Source organism: Ovis aries, chromosome 26, assembly GCF_016772045.2.
Source record: "Ovis aries strain OAR_USU_Benz2616 breed Rambouillet chromosome 26, ARS-UI_Ramb_v3.0, whole genome shotgun sequence".
Lineage (NCBI taxonomy): Eukaryota > Metazoa > Chordata > Mammalia > Artiodactyla > Bovidae > Ovis > Ovis aries.
In genome coordinates this window covers 37,610,031-37,628,740 of record NC_056079.1, presented here as the reverse complement: position 1 = coordinate 37,628,740, position 18,710 = coordinate 37,610,031, and the positions used below count along the sequence as shown (strand labels likewise).

General features: G+C 52.0%; 1 protein-coding gene across 3 annotated transcripts in view; it reads left to right on the top strand.

The window, feature by feature from the left end:
- The window catches only part of SH2D4A (SH2 domain containing 4A), a 63,679-nt gene that overhangs the window by 9,090 nt on the left and 35,879 nt on the right, over nucleotides 1-18,710 (top strand). For all 3 annotated transcript variants that reach the window (XM_027962487.3, XM_042241500.2, XM_027962485.2), the window contains exons 3-4: nucleotides 7,565-7,724; nucleotides 8,840-9,011. In XM_027962487.3, coding sequence (XP_027818288.1) covers nucleotides 7,565-7,724; nucleotides 8,840-9,011 — 332 coding nt within the window. The remainder of the gene's footprint in view (nucleotides 1-7,564; nucleotides 7,725-8,839; nucleotides 9,012-18,710) is intronic.

Here is an 18,710-nt window from a genome sequence, read left to right as displayed (position 1 = left end):
GAAGTGTTCCTCTGCTGCCTCATTGTTTTTTCTTCTTTTCTTTTCTTTTTTTTTTTTCGAGATTGTTATTTGTATTTTTACAAATAACTGGTCTGGAGACCCGTGCTGGCTTCCTGGAGGGAAGGGCCAGTGTCTGCCCGCTGGTGTGTGGAGCTGGGTCTTGGCCTTCTGGTGGGCAAGGCAAAGTGCAGAGGTGTGTTTAGAGTCAGCTATGGGCTCAGGAAGTCCTTAGGGCCTGTTCATGGCTGGGGCTGGATTCCTACCCAGTTAGTTATTTGGCCTGAGGCTTCTCAGCCTGGGTTGCCTGCAGGCTGTTGGGTGGGACCGGGTTTTGGCACTAATGAGCTAAGATGGAAACTGTCAGCAGCCATGTCCTCACCACAGAAGGTCCCCAAATATGTTTGCCTCCAGGATTCATGGCCCCAGGGTGACACGTAGCCATCCACGCTTCCCTGAGAGACGCTCCAAAACCGACAGATAGGTCTTGCCCAGACTCCTGTCAAATGACTGCTTTTCACCCTGGGTCCTGGTGTGTGTGAGATTTCATGTGCGCCCTTTAAGAGTGAAGTCTCTATTTCCCCCACCCCGTGGGATTCCCAAAATTAAGCCCCGCTGGCTTTCAAAAGCCAAATGTTCTGGGGCTCATCTTCCCAGATGAGTAGAACCCTGGGCTGGGGAGCCTGACCTGGGGCTCAGAACTCTTACTCCGGTGGGAGAAGCTCCAGTCTGTGGGTCGTCCACCTTGGGGTATCTGTCTCACTGTGGGGTGTGTGTCTCACCATGGTTCCTTTTCTATGTTTTTGGTTGGAGGAGATCTTTTCTTGTAGGTTCTGGTCTTTTTCACGGATGGTTTTTCTGCAGATAGTTGTGATTTTGGTGTTCTCATGAGAGGAAGTGAGCCCAGGGCCTTTCTGCTCCATCATCTTGCCTGGGCTCCTGTTGAGTTTTCAATAGGATGGCTAGAAAATGTACAATTACAGGCAGCGCTCCCATTGGACAGCACTGCTCTAGACTGTAAACCCAGCCCCAACCAGTGCTGATTGAGCTGCTGGAGTGTCAGACCCTGAACTCTGTGCTTAAGTCTATTATCTCATGAAATCATCACAGCCAAGCCTGGAGCTGAGTTACTTTCACATTTCACAGGTGAGGAAAGGGAGAGGGAGGGACCTTAACTGACTCGACCAGGGCAGCAGCTGATCAGTGACCCTGGGTCTGACTCTCCCATAGCTGGCACTGTTAACAAACGTTGCCCCTTGTTCAGCCTACCTGGAACGTCGAGCTTTCCTGGAGCTTGGTAACAGCTGCCGTAGTCTGTGGCTGCCCTGCACACGTCTGAACGTGTGCTTGGGTGGGTGTTCTCCCATGGAGCCTTTATTCCGTAAGCTTTTTTTTCTGGTCATGCACACAGAGGAGGTCTTTACTTGGCAGAGGCTGCCCAGCAATAGACACCTCTCCAGCTGGTGGGAACTTCTCGCAGGAAGCCAGGCTCTGGTCTCGATGAGCGGTGACTGAGATGCTCCGCGTGCACCCTTGGGACAGGCCTTGTGAAATTTCACTTGTGGATTCTCAGACGAGCTCCTTGATGCAGAGCCTTCCCTTTTCAGTGAAACGACAACAGAGCCCTGGGGTGTGCCATCTGCCGTGCCTGCTTCCCTCGCTCCCCCCCTGACCCAGCGCGGTGGCCTCCGTTGCTGGGCTCAGTTCCCAGCTCAGTTGATTTCTCAGCCGGCTCTCACCCTGTGAGTTGCCGCTCAGAGCCTCTTCGCATCGTGGTCCCTCGCTGTCTCCATGACTGTTGTCTTTTACGTTTCTGCCTGACCCTGAATACCTGTGTTCCCCAGGGGAGCCTCACTCTACCCTTTTGGTTGGTAAGCTTCAGGTAGGATTGAGGGTCCCTTAGACTCCGTGGAAAACTTACTGAAAGCTTGGACCAGGAAAATCCATACAGAGGGCATTTGCTGCAGAGTTTCCCAATGTTGGCAGATTCCCTGAGCCTCATTCACAGACTCCCCTGACTAGGTCAGGGTCTCTGTATTCCCTCCCTGGGGCACCTTTTCTTCTCTTTATGGAATCTCACACCTGTATTTCGAAACCAGACCTCTTATCTGAGCATTGGTCTCGTATCAGTTACCCAACGACATCTCTGCTCAGAAGACCCTTGGGCCCTTGATGCAAAACCAGGTTCTTCAGCATCACCCCAGCTCTCTCTCCCCCACCACCCCCAAGCCTGCTCCTGCCTCTCAGTCTCCACCATGATCAGCAGCCCACTTTCCTTTGAGTCACCAAAGCCGGAAGCCTGGAGTCCCCTGGTTACTCCCTGTCTCAGCACACTCCCATTGCTCCATCCCACGGAGGTTCTCCCTACCACCCTGTGGGTCTGTTAGCAAGTGCCAGGCCCTTGTGTTGATGTCATTTCATTTAATCTTTGTAAGAATCCAGGGAAGTGAACGTTGCCCGCCACCTGATTCTTACAAATAAGGAAACAGGCTTGGAGAAAGTGGTGTGGGTGGGTCACCAGTGGAGTCCGGGTTTGAATGTCAGATCTGAGTCTGCTCTGAGCCGCTGGTGCCAGCCCGCTCTGGGCTCACTCTGGGCTGGATAGTGTGACGGCCTTGGGTCTCACGTGTGGAGTACTGGACTCAGATGCCTACTCGGATGTTCCCTTTCACCCCCTGGAGCCAGCTGGCCTCCCACCTGAGTGACCTACTCGCTTGTCTGTGCCACCACCTGCTGCCCGGGACGGTGGCGCCCTGTGGGTTCTCCAGCTCCCTTTCTGTTCCTTTTGTCTCTAGAATAAATATTTTCAAAGGTTTAAAACACAGACTCGCAGAATTATTACCCGCACTACCTTCAGGGAAGTCCCCATAGGACTGGGCCTTACTGTGCTAAATTGCTTCAGTCGTGTCCCGATTCTTTTGTGACCCTATGGACTGTAGCCCTCAGGCTCCTCTGTCCATGGGGATTCTCCAGGCACAAATACTGGAGTGGGTTGCCATGCCCTCCTCCAGGGGATCTTCCCAACCGAGGGACTGAACCCGCATCTCCTCTGGCTCCTGTATTGCACACAGATTCTTTACTGCTGAGCCACCAGGGAAGCCCAGGACTGGGCCTTGGTCTTCACTGAAACATGGGGCTGGCGCTGTCCTGCTCTGCAGGGCCGAGACGGTGACCCTGTACCCAGCTCGCTCAGCAGAGCCCTGCAAACATTCATTTCCTGCCTTTCCTGTTGGTGGGTTTCCTTTTTTTGCTCTCAAAGGTATTTCTGTTTGGACAGTGCATCAGAGGTGGCTCTAAACACAGGTTTACTGCCTCACAGTCAGGTAAGGAATTCTGGTTCCACTGTACCAGCTCTACAATCCCAGACAAGGAACTTACCCTTCCCTGAGCCTCAATTTCCTCACGGCCGAGTAGGGTTGCTAACAGCCTCAGTGATGCTCCACGAATTTCAGGGCAGACCTGGCACGGCATTGGTCGGAAGGAACGTGGCCGTAGCACCCAAATCCCGGAGGCCCTGCCGGCCAGGCATCTGCCCTCTGGTTTCTGGGTCAGAGGTGAGTGACCACGAGGAGCGGCCAGAGTGGCAGGCAGTTCCTTGGGCGTTGGGAGTTCAGGCAGCACATGGACGCTACAGCCCAGGGTTGGTGGAAGGCACCTATAGGCCCAGGAGTGGGCTTTCTGGGTCGAATGGTAGCTTTAGTTTTTTAAGGAACTTCCGTACTGTTTTCATACTGGTTGTCCCAACTTTGGCTTCCACCAACAGAGTAGCTGGGTTTCCCTTTCTCCACACCCTCTCACCATTTATTATTTGCAATCTTTTTGATGATGGCTGTTCTGACCAGTGTGAGCTGATACCTTATTGTAGTTTTGATTTGCATTTCTGTAAAATTAGTGATGTTGAGCATCTCTTCATGTGCCTGTTGGCCATATGTATGTCTTCTTCAGAAAAACATCTGTTTAGGTTCTCTGCTCACATTTTGATTGGGTGGTTTTTTGTTTTATTTTGTTTTTTGGTATCAAGCTGTATGAACTGTTTTTTTATTTTGGAAATTAAGCCTCGTTGGTCACATTGTTTGCAAATATTTCCTCCCGATCCATAGGTTGTCTTTTCATTGTGTTGATGGTTTTCCTTTGCTGTGCAAAAGCGTCTAAGTTTGATTAGGTCCCATTTGTTTATTTTCGCTTTTATTTCTTTTGCCTTGGGAGACTGAGCTAGGGAAATAGTTACGATTTATGTCAGAGAATGTTTTGTCTGTGTTCTCTTCTGGGAGTTTTGTGGTGCCATGTCTGACAGTTGTGGACTCTTGGTTGGTCCCTCAGACCAAGAACATGGAATTAATTCTTTTTGAGCACTTGTCTGTGAGTTCAGACTCATCGCCTCTGTTTTATCAAAGAGGAAACTCAAACTGGAGAAATAAATTGCCATAGACACTGGGATTTTCGTACAGCTTTCTGGAGTTATGCAACACAGGCCCTCCACGTAAACCCCTTTGCCGGGCTTACCTGCTCCCCGTGTGACCTCAGCCCATGGCCAGGCAGCTTCTCAAGCCTCGTCAGCTCTGGCAGAGACCCCGGTTCCACGTGCCCCCTCACCAGTTCCCGTCCCTGAGCTTGGGTCACACTGTTCCTCCTGTCCAGCACCAAACCCACTCTGTTCTCTGTCTAAATTCCATACCCAGCCTCCCTAGCTGAACGCCAGGAACTTCTTATTTCTTCTCTGCCCTTTCGAAGCTCCCTGCCTTCCCTAAGTACTCATTTGATGTACTCTCACCTGGTCACAGAGTACGTCCCCCTGCCCACCAGACCCCATCGCCAACGCTTTAACACCCCTCCCTCAGCCAGGTGGCTCAGACGGTAAAGAATCTGCCTGCAATGCAGGAGACCCAGATTTGATCCCTGGCTTGGGAAGATCCCCTGGAGAAGGGAATGGCAACCCATTCCAGTATTCTTGCCTGGAGAATCCCATGGACAGAGGAGCCTGGCAGGCTACAGTCCATGGGGTCCCAAGACACAGCTGAGTGACTAGCATCATCACTGTCTCAGTCCCGCTACTTTCGTAACTAACCAGCGGTCCAGCGCCTGCCTCCTTCAGCTGGAACGTGAGTCCCTGAGAGCTGGGACTGGTCTGTCTCCGCCAGAGCTGACGAGGCTTGAGAAGCTGCCTGCCTGCCCTTGTCTGCAAGCGTCTGTAGCGCATCCACCTCAGGGCCTGGCACGAAGTAGACAGGTGGCAAAGTTCATCAAGTTGGTGACCAGCCACCCTGTCCTCCTCTCCCAGGTCCTGGTGACCTGCAGGAGGGTGTCTCACCCCGTGCACCCAGCAGCACCCAGCTCTGCACCCCGCCAGCCTTAGGGACGCTGTGGGAACGTCGTGGGAGACAGCCCTCCCTGTCTTGGCACAAAGCCGGGGGCGCCAGGCTGATACTCCCTTTATTAGAATGACCCCCTCCCTGGGTTCGGGTAGCTGTGTGGACCCCCCAAGGACCCCAGTGTCTTTGCCCCGAAGGAGAGGGGTCGTCAGAGCAGAGACTCCCGTCAGGGCTGCTCTCTGACACGTCCAAAAACCCCCTTCCTTCTTGCCCCAGAGCTGCCGTCTCTTTACGCCTCCCGCACTGTCTTAGAGGAACAGGGGCTCTGTCCTCCCCTTGGCTGCCCCTCCCCTTTGCCTCTTAGCCCCTCCTGTGTTCGTAGGGTTTCTGGATTCCTCTCCCCCGGAGCAGGGCCTCCCGCAGCAGGAGTTACGGCCCCCGCGTGCCCTGCGTTATGCCTTCAGACACGGTTTAGGGGCAGCGTGTGTTGCTGTCCCGAGAGGGGCTGGCAGGGACCCCTGGGCCCCTCCCGCCCCCCCGGCTCTCAGCCGCGCCGTCTCCGGCCACCTTCCTCCTGCTGCCAGAACTGTTGGCAGAGGGTTGTTAGGTGAAGATGGAGAGGTAGACACAGTGGGAACATTCTTAGCTGCCCCAGAGCGGGCAGTGCGGGGGCTTTGTGAGGGATGCCGGCGTCCCACGGTGAAGGAACCTGTGGGCATCTCCTCAACGAGCCAGAGCTGACCTGGCCTCCCCAGCCAGGGCCCACCTGGGACTGACCTTCCCTCATTCCTGCATCTACCTGTGAGCACAGACTGACTCCTCCTCCCTGCCCCCCGACATCCTATTTATTTTTAGTGATTTCACTTATTTAGTTTTTGACGGTGTGGGGTCCTCATTGCTGCATGTGCTTTTCTCTGGTTGCGGTGTATGTTCTCGTTGCAGCGGCTTCTCTTGTTGCGGTTCCCGGGCTCAAAGCCTCAGGCTCAAGACTTGTGGTACACAGGCTTAGTTGCCCTGCGGCATGGGGGATCTTCCCAGCCCCGGGATCGAACCCGTGTCTCCTGCGTTGGCAGGTGGATTCTTTACCCCTGAGCCCCCAGGGACATCTTGACTGTCCTACTGAGAACGTTGTTGTACCCAGAGCATCTCCATAGCCCCGAGGGCAGAAGGCACCCAGAGGAAGAGCTAGGCTGGCCCCGAGTGGCTGCGTCCTCAGTCCACAGCAGGATGCTGGTTCTGCGTCTGCTGGATGGAGACTCTTTCGTGGGAAGCTGGCCTCTGCTTCCTGTGACCCTTCCCCGGCCTGGCCTGCATTCTGGCAGCTGCCCCCCATCACACATTCAGCAGCGCTGGCGAGTGTGTGTCCTTGGGCTCAGGCATGTGGACGAGGACGAGCTGAGGTCCCTCATGGCCCTGGTGAGTCCCCTCCGGGACCTTCAGACTTAGGACTGCCTGTCCCCCGACTTATCCAGGGGATAACCCACCGTCCTGGGTGTCAGGGAGCCTGATGTATCCATTGGAGGAGCAGGAATTAGAAGGTAAATACAGCCCGTGCAACCAGCAGGGAACGGGGTTATTCTAGGAGCTTCCCCACGTCTCCCACTCCGGGTATGTCATCTCTCACGGCTGCTGCGAGTCTCTCAGCTACCACGCCCACCAACAGCACGGAGGAGCGGTTGCACCCGCCTCTGCTGAGCGCTGTCCTGCGTCAGACGCCCGGGGACCTGCCCCACGGCTGCCTCCCCCAATGGCTGTCCTCCAGAGCGACATTAGCGTTCCCGTTGTGTGGACAAGAAACTGAGGCTTAGGGAGATTAAATGATTTGTCCAAGTTGTACGGCTAAGTGGCAGGGCTAGGGTTTAAAGCAAAGCTGGTCTGACTGTAAAACGCATGCCTGGGACCCAGCAGTGAGTCCTAGGAATATGGTGGACCCGCCATGCCCTAGAGCAGCTGGGTTGCAGGGAGATTCTTAGGCTTCGGAGGTTCAGGGGTCTGATGTTGGCTCTGTTACCCTAGAGATAATGCAGACTGTGGTCTTCCCATCTCGGGGTCTTGACTTGTAAAAAGGGCACATGCAGAACCCACACTCATCATGATTTAAAACAGACATTCCAGCCACCACCCTGGAAGGGGTTGCTTGCTCAGAGCATGTTGGATGTGCTTCACTTCATCTGATCTTTAAATACTTGAACGGTGGAAAACCTCCTAACCCACGGCTGCAGATACTCTTTCAAACCAGATTCTTGTTTTGCTTGCAGACAACAGCAAATCCGTTCACTGGAAGCTGGGAGCCGACAATGAGGTCTGGGTCTGGGTGATGGGTGAACATCACCTGGACAAACCCTACGACGTGATCTGTGATGAGATCCTCGCGGAGAGGGCGAGGCTGAAGGCTGAGCAGGAGACGCCGGAGCTCAGGTGTGGGCCGGGAGGGCCCAGCCAGGCCGAGGGGCCGCCGTGCTTCTTGGCTGATAGAGCCTGCGGGAGGGCCAGATGGGCCTCGAGGGCATGCGGCGGTGTCCAGTTTCTGGAAAGTTCTCCCTTCCGACTCCGGGGGACCCCCTTCACTCACGAGGCCACCACGTCGTCTGTTCTGCGTCCCCACTGGGATGTCGTGGACCTGGTTCCCCAGTGACCCTGGGCTTCCCTAACGTTGAGCAAGAGCAGCACAGTCGTGGGAGCGAGTGGGAGCGAGTGAGGCTCCGGTACCCCCTCGGACTTCAGGCTCCCGGGCGGCCCCTGAGGAGAGCAGGCCCGATGGGGTCTGTCCACGCTGGGTGCTCAGGGACAGTCCGGGAGCCTGCAGTCCAGGAGGAAAAACGAGCGGCCACGTGGGCTGTGTGCGCTCTGACTCAGGCCAGCCTGGGGGCTCCCATCCTGATCCCAGGGGGAGAGCCTGGAAAGGTAAATAGTTGTCCAGCTGCAGGAGGTCAGGTGGGAGAAGGCAGGCAGGAGGTCCTCAGGACCCCTCGATAGAGTGTATTTGATACGTGGGATGATGGTGAATCCGTCTGCATGTTTGGGGTGCACGTGGGTGATGGGGGTGGTGCTCTCTCATGCCTTGAAGGCCAGATTTAGGACTCTGGAGCTCATTCTGTGGACAGTGAGGAGGTGCTGGGTGAGGAAGTGACGTAATCACTGCAGACACAGGGAGGTCACGGGTGGCAGACACGGGGCAGGGCGTGGGTCGCTTTTGCCGGGGTGCTAGGGTGGCTTCTGGGCCCCCTGCCCCCGAGTGTGGGCAGCCCTGCGTGAGAGGAGAAACGGGAGCAGACGGGACCTCTGTCCCGTGCCCCAGGGCTGTGACTTCACAGCCGTAGGTGGGCGCACAGGGAAAAAAAAGGGACTCTGTGCTGCTGTGGACGCAAAGGCTGTGTGCTCTGTTCCCGAACAGAAGGCAGGCCGTTCAGCTTCTGATTCGGGAGCCGGGCAGGCCTGGATTCCAGTCCTGGCTGCTGCCGGGCCTTGGATGCGGGATAAGCTGTCTTTACTGCAGGATGTGTTTTGATAATCCCACGTTTGTTTCTCCTCAGAAAAGCTCAGCCCAGAGAGCTCAGCAGCAGCTCGAAATCAAAGCTGCCGTCCTCCGAGGGGCGGGCGCCCGGTGCCGGGGAGATCGGGAATGTGGGCGAGAAGGCGGCAGAGGTGGGGACGCCGGGCCGAGGCTGCAGGCCGGCTGCACCACTCGGAGAGCAGAAAGCACCCGTGAGTCTTTCACGTCTCTAAACCATGCGGAACTTCACACCGGGGAGACAGAGGTGTCAGGGCCCCGGGGCGTCAGGATCCTAAAGGGGCTTTTCTGGAAAAGGTTCCTCCTGCCTTGAAGCCCTGCGGTTATTCCTTAGGGGGATGGACTCACCTGCATCCTCACAAATAACATAGAGCCCCCTTTTTCATGAGAGAAGGTGTGAGGAGAGAACTCTAAATAGAAAACTGCATTGTTAAGACATCCCCAGGGGTATATTTTTCCTGTTACATTTTTCTGTAACGGGTCAGCTCAAAGGGCCAGCTGGTGGACAGCAGAGCTCCTGGTCCCATGGCCTCCGGGACTGGCGTGCGCAGACCGTGGCCAACTCCCCTCACCAGGGCGGGCAGGGCCAGGTCTGGCGGTTAAGGCTGCGGTTTGCTGGGCCTGGGACACTGGCTCCTCCGGGATCTAGACTGTGTCCTCATGAGTCCCCCCTGCTTCACTCCAATGATGGAGTGAAGGGTGGATGGGGCCAGACAGGGAGGGTCACGGGTGACCTGTTGTGCAAGAATGGTTGGCAGTTGTCAATGATTTTTGAGCAACGGGCTGACCTGACCCCTTTTGAGGACGGAATGTCAGGGCCCGTTGGTTTCATAGGGTCTGCCTGGTGTGTGGAACAGCCGTTGGCCTCCACACAAGAGCTCTGTCCTCGGAGCGAGAATGAATTCTCTGAGGTGCCAGGTTTACAAGAGCTCAAACGCAATTTGCTTCTGGGATTGTGGTTTGGAAGAATGATAAAACTAGATAATGAAGTAATTTCTTCTGCCAAGAACTTAATTACCCGGAGAGCTAGCAGGGGATTTGCAGCGGCCTGGCTCCTGTGAGGTCCGGCCCTCTGCGTACTGTGCGCTCTTTACTTCTTGGAGGAGGTTGAGCGGGGGTGGGGGGTACATGGAGGAGAAGACCCCAGGATGATTGATTTACTCATTCAGTGAACAAGTACCGTTATGTACCAGGACTGAGATTACACCGTAGGAGTAAAAATGGGATCACTGCTGTTGTGGACTTCATAACCGAGGAAGCAAGAGAGACATCACGTAAAGTGTCATTTCAAGCGGAAGCAGTGGTCCAGGGACCGGGGTGTGTTTCTGTGCTCTTAGCCCGGGGACGTGAGCATCACCAGGGCGGGCAGAATGGCTCTGCAGGGGACTCGGAGCTGGAGGTGACCGCACAGGGTGCCTGGGCCTGGAAGTTCCAGCAGAGAGACCACTGGGCAGGGCTGTGTGGCTGGGGTGGCTGGCGTGCAGAGGCAGGGATGGAGTGAAGGGCGGGTGGAGCCAGAGGGGGAGGCTCTTGGGGGCGACCTGTTGTGCAAGAACGGTTGCCAGCTGTCAGTGATTTCTGGAACTGGCCATTCTTGCATCAGAGTAGGTCTTGCAGGTTCCAAGCTTGGACGCCTAGGGGCATGAGGGTGTCATCAGCATAAACAGGAACCAAATGCTGGAGGAGTTGCTGGTTTGTTTGTTTGTTAATGAAGGATAATTGCTTTACCGTATTGTGCTGGTTTCTGCCGTCCGTCAGCATGCATTAGCCATAAACACTAGTTTGAGTCTGGCTTAGAAACATCAGTATTTCTCACGCTCCTTGAGGTGGAGATGTAAGTTGATTTTATATACGTGCTTAGTCGTGTCCAACTCTTTGCAAACCGTGAACTGTAAGCCCATCAGGCTCCTCTGTCCATGGGATTCTCCAAGCAGGAATATTGGAGTGGGTTGCCATTTCTTTCTCCAGCGTATCTTCCCTACCCAGGGATTGAACCCTGCATTGCAGGTGGATTCCTTACCGTCTGAGCCACCAGGGAAGCTGATTTTATATAAAAGAATAAAATACGCACATTTTGATATGAGTTTGCAAAGCTTTTTCTCGTGGAATTATTTCATTTTACGACATGAGTATGATTTCTGTGTGCACATGCACAGACTAACGCCTGAAGAGACTAATCTGCCCCCAAATCTTTGAAAGTCCTCATTTTCATATATCTGCCCTAACTCCCACTCCCGTCATAATTCCAATGTACAGATTCATTGTCTTCTCCAGATGTGCTCCTCGGGAAAGAACTCTGGTGAGAAGCTGAGACAATGCATGTTTCCAAAATGCAGTCCAGACTTTTGCTGTAAAGATATCTGTGTTGCAGCCGTGACTTAACCATTGTTGTTCAGTTATAAGTCGTGTCCGACTCTTTGTGATCCCATGGACTGCATTACACCAGGCTTCCCTGTCCTTCACTATCTCCCAGAGTTCTCCCAGATTCATGTCCATTGAGTGAGTACTGCTATTTAACCATCTCATCCTCTGCCACCCTCTTCTCCTTTTGCCTTCAATCTTTCCCAGCATCAAGGTCTTTTCCAATGAGTTGGCTTTTTGCATCACATGGCCAAATTATTGGAGCTTCAGCATCAGTCCTTCCAGTGAATAGTCAGGGTTGATTTCCTTTAGGATTGACTTATTTGATTTTGTAGTCTACGGGACTCTCAAGAGTCTTCTCCAGCACCACAGTTTGAAAGCATCAGTTCTTTGGTGCTCAGCCTTTTTTGTGGTTCAGCTTTCACGTCTGTTCATGACTTCTGGAAAAACTACAGCTCTGATTATAGGAACTTTTGTTGGCAAAGTGATGTCTCTGCTTTTTAATACACTGTCTAAGTTTGTCATAGCTTTTCTTCGAAGGAGCAATCGTCTTTTAATTTCATGGCTGCAGTCCCTGTCTGCAGTGACTTTGGAGCCCAATAAAATATATAACTTTAACCATAGCATCTATCAATAAAAGGATATTGTCATGTCTTTAAAATTTCATTGTCTACACAAGGCCTAAAATTTATTATGAAAAGAAAAACTATCAAGCATTCTTATTGAAGTTTGTGATCATAATGCTTATCTGAATAACCATGGGAGGATTTAAAGAACAGTCGATTTTCCAGAATCATAAAAAGCTCCAATCGTTGGCCACCTGGGTGAGAAGAGCTGACTCATTGGAAAAGACCCTGATGCTGGGAAAGACTGAAGACAGTAGGAGAGGGGACGAAAGAGGATGAGATGGTTGGATGGCATCACCAACTCAATGGACAAGAATCTGAGCAAACTCCGGGAGACAGTGGAGGACAGGGAAGCCCGGTGTGCTGCAGTCCATGAAGTCACAAAGAGTCAGACACAACTTAGTGACTGAACAACGGGAGTGGACTGGGCCTCTGCGTTTGTACCAGCCAGTGCCTTTTCAGCTCTGCTCTGATTGTCTTATGAAAGTATGGAGGTGGGAGACACGGTGATAGACATGTAGTCTGGGGCCCCTTTGGGCCGGTGTAGGACTCAGGGCAAATCCCATTGTTAATCCTTCATTATCCGCTCTCTTTGAAAATGAAAGTGTTAGTCGCTCAGTTGTGTCCAGCTCTTTGCGACCCCATGGACTGTAGCCCGCCAGGCTCCTCTGTCCATGGGATTCTCCAGGCAAGAATACTGGAGTGGATTGCTATTTCCTCCTCCAGGGGAATCTTCCCGATCCAGGGATCGAACCGGATCTCCTGCATTGCAGGTGGATTCTTTACCTTCTAAGCCACCAGAGAAGCCCCATCTGCTCTCTTTACCCACTAATATTTTGAATAAGATGAAATCACCTTAAGAGGATGCCAAGAGGTGAAAACAGCACATCCTAAGGGTATAGCCAGGAGCCCAGGACTGTCTTCGGTGAAAAGGCAGGTTTGCTTTTGTGCCAGTAACTGGGGCGATCGTGGCTGGGGCAGGAATTTGACCCTTTACGTGCAGGTGTCCCTGGACAACTGCTGGAGGACTCGGCTTCAGGATCCCACTCCATCCTCAGAGCCACCGTCTGGGGTGTGAAACCAGGTGTGTTCTTGGAGTGGAGGGGGCAGGCCCATGGCTGGGTGGGGCCTGTGTTTCAGGCGGGGCCCGGCCCTCTCTTCTGCTGGGAACGAACCGGCTGCACCCTCACCATCACACCCTGGGGATTTGAGGTTTTGCTTTTTTTCCTCCTAAAGCAGGAATGCTTTAGATCCAGATGTTGCTGGCTTTCAAATTAAACAGTAAACTTTCTTCTGTAAGAAAACAGAAAGAGAAAGGGGAGGGAGTGAGCAGGGAGTGGAGAGCAGATCGAGGCGGTATCCCCACAGCTTACAGCCCAGCCCTGCTGCTGCCTCAGCCAGACCGTTTGGTGTCTGCCCTGTGCCTGGCAGTGCTGAGTCTGTGTGACCCGGCTTCTCCCGAGGGCCAGCAGACAAATCTCAGAACCTCTTGGAGCCTCTGTCTTCTCCTCTATGAAAACTGGAGATTAAAAACTGTTGTTGTTCAGTTGCTAAGTTGTGACCGACTCTTTGGCGACCCCATGGACTGTAGCCTGTCAGGCTCCTCCGTCCATGGGATTCTCCAGGCAAGAATACTGCACTGGGTTGCCATTTCTTTCTCCAGGGGATCTTCCCGACTCAGAGATCGAACTCTCATCTCCTGCATTGGCAGGCAGATTCTTTACCACTGAGCCACCAGGGAAGCCCCAGGAATTAAAAGCACCTGCCTTTTTTTGAGCCCCAGAAATTAAAAGCATAGCTTTCCTTCCCTGGTGGCTCAGCTGGTGAAGAATTCACCTTCAGTGTGGGAGACCTGGGTTCAATCCCTGAGTTGGGAAGATCCCCTGGAGGAGGGAAAGGCTACCCACTCCAGGATTCTGGCCTGGAGAATTCCATGGGCTGTATAGTCCGTGGGGTCACAAAGAGTTGGACATGACTGAGCGACTTTGGCTTTCATTGCCCACCACACCCTGAAGGCGGAGGGCTCATCAGTACTGGCCTGCCCTCCGTTATCCAAACCCCTGGGCCAGATGCATTTTAGATTTCAGATTTTTTCAGACTTCATAAAAGAAATGCTGTGTCTATACCGTGATGCTGTGTCTATACCGTGTAATATGTAGTGTCCCCAGTAGGGCTTAGTTACATTCTAATCAGTGATGGTAAATACTGTAAGTGGCCTCATGGTAGTCCAAGCCACGTTTTCTCCTCAGGATAAGTTGTGCACATTCAGAACTCATTGGATTTCGGAATTGTTCGTAGGGATTGTGGACTTGGGGTAGACTTTTGTGCTGTGGTGGCATAATGAGAGCAACCACAGTAGGTAAATGGACTCAGAACTGGGCTTTCATTCTCACTCTGTGTCTGCAGGAGTTTGTTTTTCCTTCTCTGTAAAGTGAGAGGCTTCTTCTCCCCAGTATTTGAAAAATATAACTTTTTAATGAAAATGTATCCAAATCACTGGTGACTCAGATGGTAAAGTGTCTGCTTGCAATGCGGGAGACCCATGTTCGATCCCTGGGTTGGGAGGATCCCGTGGAGAAGGGAATGGCAACCCAGTCCAGTGTTCTTGCCTGGTAATTCCATGGACGGAGGAGCCTGGTAGGCTACAGTCCACGGGGTCACAGAGTCAGACATGTAGTATTTATCTTTGTTATCAATGATTTTTTTAAACTATATGAGCATGTGTTAATCATCCAAAAGCTATCTATCCATTTACCCATCCATCTGACCTGCCTCCCTACCTATTCACCCATTTATCTATATAAACTAATATACATTGTATTGACCAGTTACTTAATAGCATCACATAGTACATTTTATAATGACTGACTAGTCTACTTCAGATATTTTGGGTGTAAATACAAATGTTTACGTTTGATTTTTATTAAATCATGTACACCCATAACAAATTCCCTTTTTATAAAATTACCTCATTGCTACAAATTTACAAATTTAAAGATTACGAGCAAATTTAAAAACTAAGACCCTGAAAAAAATTTTAAATGCACAACAATGGATTAGAACAAGAGATATTTTTGAAATGCTTACCCTCTGAGGGATCCTCTGGAGGAGGAGCTGGCACCTCACTCCAGTATTCTTGCCCAGAGAATCCCATGGACAGAGGAGCCTGGCGGGCTACAGTCCATGGGGTGGCAAAGAGCTGGACATGAGTGACTGTCTGGGCACACTCTGAGGGAAAAATATGCAGATCCAATTGAGAGGCGTTTAAATGGTCTGTCGCCACGGAGCACAAGACCGTTCCTACGCCTGCACCTGCACAGACATCACTAATGGATCGCAGCTCTCCTCCCCGCAGCCAGGGCCCCTTCCTCTTTTGTGCCCTGTCCGCAGATGCTCTGTTTGCAGAGAGGAATCTTCGCGAGTTTCTTTCTAGCTCTAAATACTCATGATTCTAATCAACTCTCCTGCCTGTGTGGCCTGAATGTGAATATCTTCTCAGGTCTCTGCAGCTGTTAAAGAGAGTTTCTATGCAGTTTCACTGGGTAAATCATGTCACCGGGACTGGACATTCACATGTGAGCGGGAATTGGGCAGGGGTGTGAGGTCCAGACCCAGCAGTACAAGGTGAGGTTAACCCGGCCTCCTGTCTGGAAATACAAATTATGTCCTCCCTAGTCAACTGGCTATCGTATCCTGAGCTTTTCCCCACAGCCCTCCACCCCCAAACTCAAACTTGTATCTCTTGGCCTACCTGGGCCTAGTTAATCTCCCTACATATAAAAAATGTAGAGACCTGTATGCTTCCTTTCATGGAACCAGAGCAGTGAACAGCCCAATCTTTAGGTCTGCAACTGGACCGTTCTGTACCAGTGGAACAGTGCTTTATTTTATATCTTCATCTGCAGATGGCTTTATCCAAGGAGGTGTCTTCTAGAACAATGAAAGGTTTGCCTCAGTTCTGAGGGTGGAGACTTTCTGCTTCACCCTCATATTTGGTCGTGGTGGTTTAGTCGCTAAGTCGTGTCCGACTCTTGGGACCCCGTGGACAGAGGAGCCTGGCAGGCTATAGTCCATGGGATTCTCCCAGCAAGAGTACTGGAGTGGGTTGCCACTTCCTTCTCCAGGGGATATTCCCGACCCGGAAATCGAACCTGGGTCTCCTACAGTGCAAGCAGATCCTTTACCAACGGAGCCACCGGGGAAGCAAGGAGCATATCTGGGGATTTGAGAAGAGTTGTTTAACCCCTGCTTCAGGATTTAGAAAACTTGGGGTCCAGTATCTCTATCACTCAAGATAATCTTTTTAAAAATGTTTTTTAAGAATATATTTATGTAAACTTAAAATTTTCATTTTAATAAATGGATGGCCAAAAGTAAGACTGGCTGATTAAGTACCGGATTTCTTGAAACTGTAGAGCTGACACAATAGACTGCTGGTCTGGGAAAGGGGGATCCCCCCTTTGAAGAGCTCTGTCACTCTAGCGGAATCAGTTCCCGCTGTAAAATAGGGATTAAATTAGCAATATTGTTCCTTTACAAAGGAAGCTGGAAAACATGTATGCAGATGCTTTCCTAGTCTTATCTCATGGAAGCAGCAAGAATTGTCCCCTGAAGCCCTTCAGCTGTAAGGTGCTGCTTTCACGACGAGCACGGCCATGGTCCTTGTCATTTTTCAGAGGAGAGGGTGGAGGTAGCTGGAGGCTGTGTGGTTGCGCAGTTAAGGAGGAGGCAGAAAAGATGCCTAGATCAGGGCTGACCGTGTGGCGTGTATTCCAAAAGCTGTTATCTTCTGCAGAATACCTGCCCTGCCCTTGCTCTTGGCAGTGGTGACCGCACTTGGGAGACTCAGAACTGATGGTCTGCTTAACGTTTAGTGAGAGTGTTGTGGTTCTCTGTGGAGGACAGCAAACGCTCCAGCGTTGCTCAGAGTCTGTCGCTGAGCGGGAGGTGATGATAAATAGCAGAACTGAGTTGTCACCCAGCCAGGTTCTGAGACAGGCAGGTTGGGAAGCAGAGGCCGTTCTCAGGCAGAGACAAGTCTGATGGGGACTTAATCGGAGCCCGAGAAATGGCAGGAGAAGCACCGTGTGAACAGGCACCCTCCCCGGGGGAGTTTAGGAAGAACCAGGAGCACCCTTCTGCTGAGCAGAGAGACCCTTAGGGACCCCCCGTGTTGACAGCCTCCCATTCCCCCGAAGCAGTCAGTGTGTAACCCCTTCCTGCAGGAGAATATGGGAGGGAGCAGGACTGTCTGAATGTGGTCGGGAGAGGGGTGGCTGGGGTGCTAATTCAAAGATAAGCCCTTGTGTGTGTCTGTGTCGGGTGGTTTGTAGGCTGGGCACTGACTCTCCATTAGTAGACTGACTGTCCTTGCCCCAAAGAGGACCTTGAATAAAACTATCTGCTCACTTTTAGATTTTATTTCCAGAGAATTACTTGTTTTTACAGAAATGGCCTTCAAAGTGGACAGTATTGCAAAACAGGAGATTTTTTAAAAATTAAAACACAAACATCTGGAAATCAAAGCATTCCAAAAAAAGAGAAAACGACCTTGAAGCTAGCATATTAAAAATCCTTGAGCAGGACTCTTCCCTATCAAATGTTGTATCGTCTTTAACCACATGGAGCTGGAGATGAGACCGCTTGCCTTTCCACTCCTAGTGTGAACGCGTGCGCGCGCACACACACACACACACACACACACGCACACGCACACACCTCCCACACTGCTCAAGGCTCTGGTACCTGCTTTTGCACCTGTCATTTCACTAAAGCAACTGATGAAAAAAACATGACGCTAAAACGTGCGCTTTGATTGTAAAGTCGGCCTTGAAAGGTGTGGCGTCCAGCTGTGTTTTGAGATGTTACTCTGACTTGTAGGTGATGCTCCCTTCCGTAGAGAGCAGTGAAGCAGTACCTGTAAGGTGACATGCAGACGCGGAGAAAGGCTTCCTCTCAGGTTTCCCTTCTTCCTTACCTCCCTCGTCCCTCCCAGAGCAACGTTGTTAAGCTTGCTGTCTACTCGGTCACCAGCAATTCTCTGAAGCTGGATTTCGGTTGCTTGTCTTCGTAGAGGAGAGACTCAGAAACAAGACGTTGCAATCAGACCACTTGGACAGGATGGAAAAGAAAATGCTTGGTTTTTACTTTTGGACTTTTATCCATCTCGAGGCACTGCTGTCTGGCAACCAAAGTTTGGGGTTCTCTGTGGCACAGGCTTTCTATTGAGAGTGAAAAGTAGGGCTTCCCCAGCCCAGTGGGAAAGAGTCCCCATGCCAAGCAGGAGACATGGGTTCAGTCCCTGATCTGGGAAGATAGCACATGCGGAGGAGCAACTGAGCCCACGCACCACACCTACTGAGCCGGTACCCTAGCGCCTGGGGGCCACAGCTGCTGAAGCCCGCGCGCCCTAGAGCCTGGACTCTGAAATGAGAAGCCGCCACAGTGAGAGGCCCACACACTGCCCCTGGAGAGTAGCCCCCACTTGCCGCAACTAGAGAAAAGCTTGTGCAGCCACGAAGACCCAGCACAGCCAAAAACAAATAAAATTGTAAAAGAAGAGTGAAAAGTAGTGTTAGCATAGCTCCCTCGGTGGCTTAACCTTGGCAGATAGTATCCAGGTGGAGAGCCCGCCTCCACCGAGGGGTAGATGCCCTGTGCCAGGGCTTGGTGGAGTTCTCACGGGGCAGCTGGCTCTTGTCTGCAGACAGATGTGTTTCCAGTCCCCCAGAGGGACTAATAATGAGGAAACCACTGCAAACAGGAGGGGAAATGTGCTCCTGAAATGCACTTGGAATTTTGAGGGTTGTGTTGGATGTGAACAAAAAAGGGAGATAAAATTCCAAACCACTAACCATGTCCCTTGATGTCTGTTCCCTCCTAGTCTACAGGAAGGAAGCATTTCAG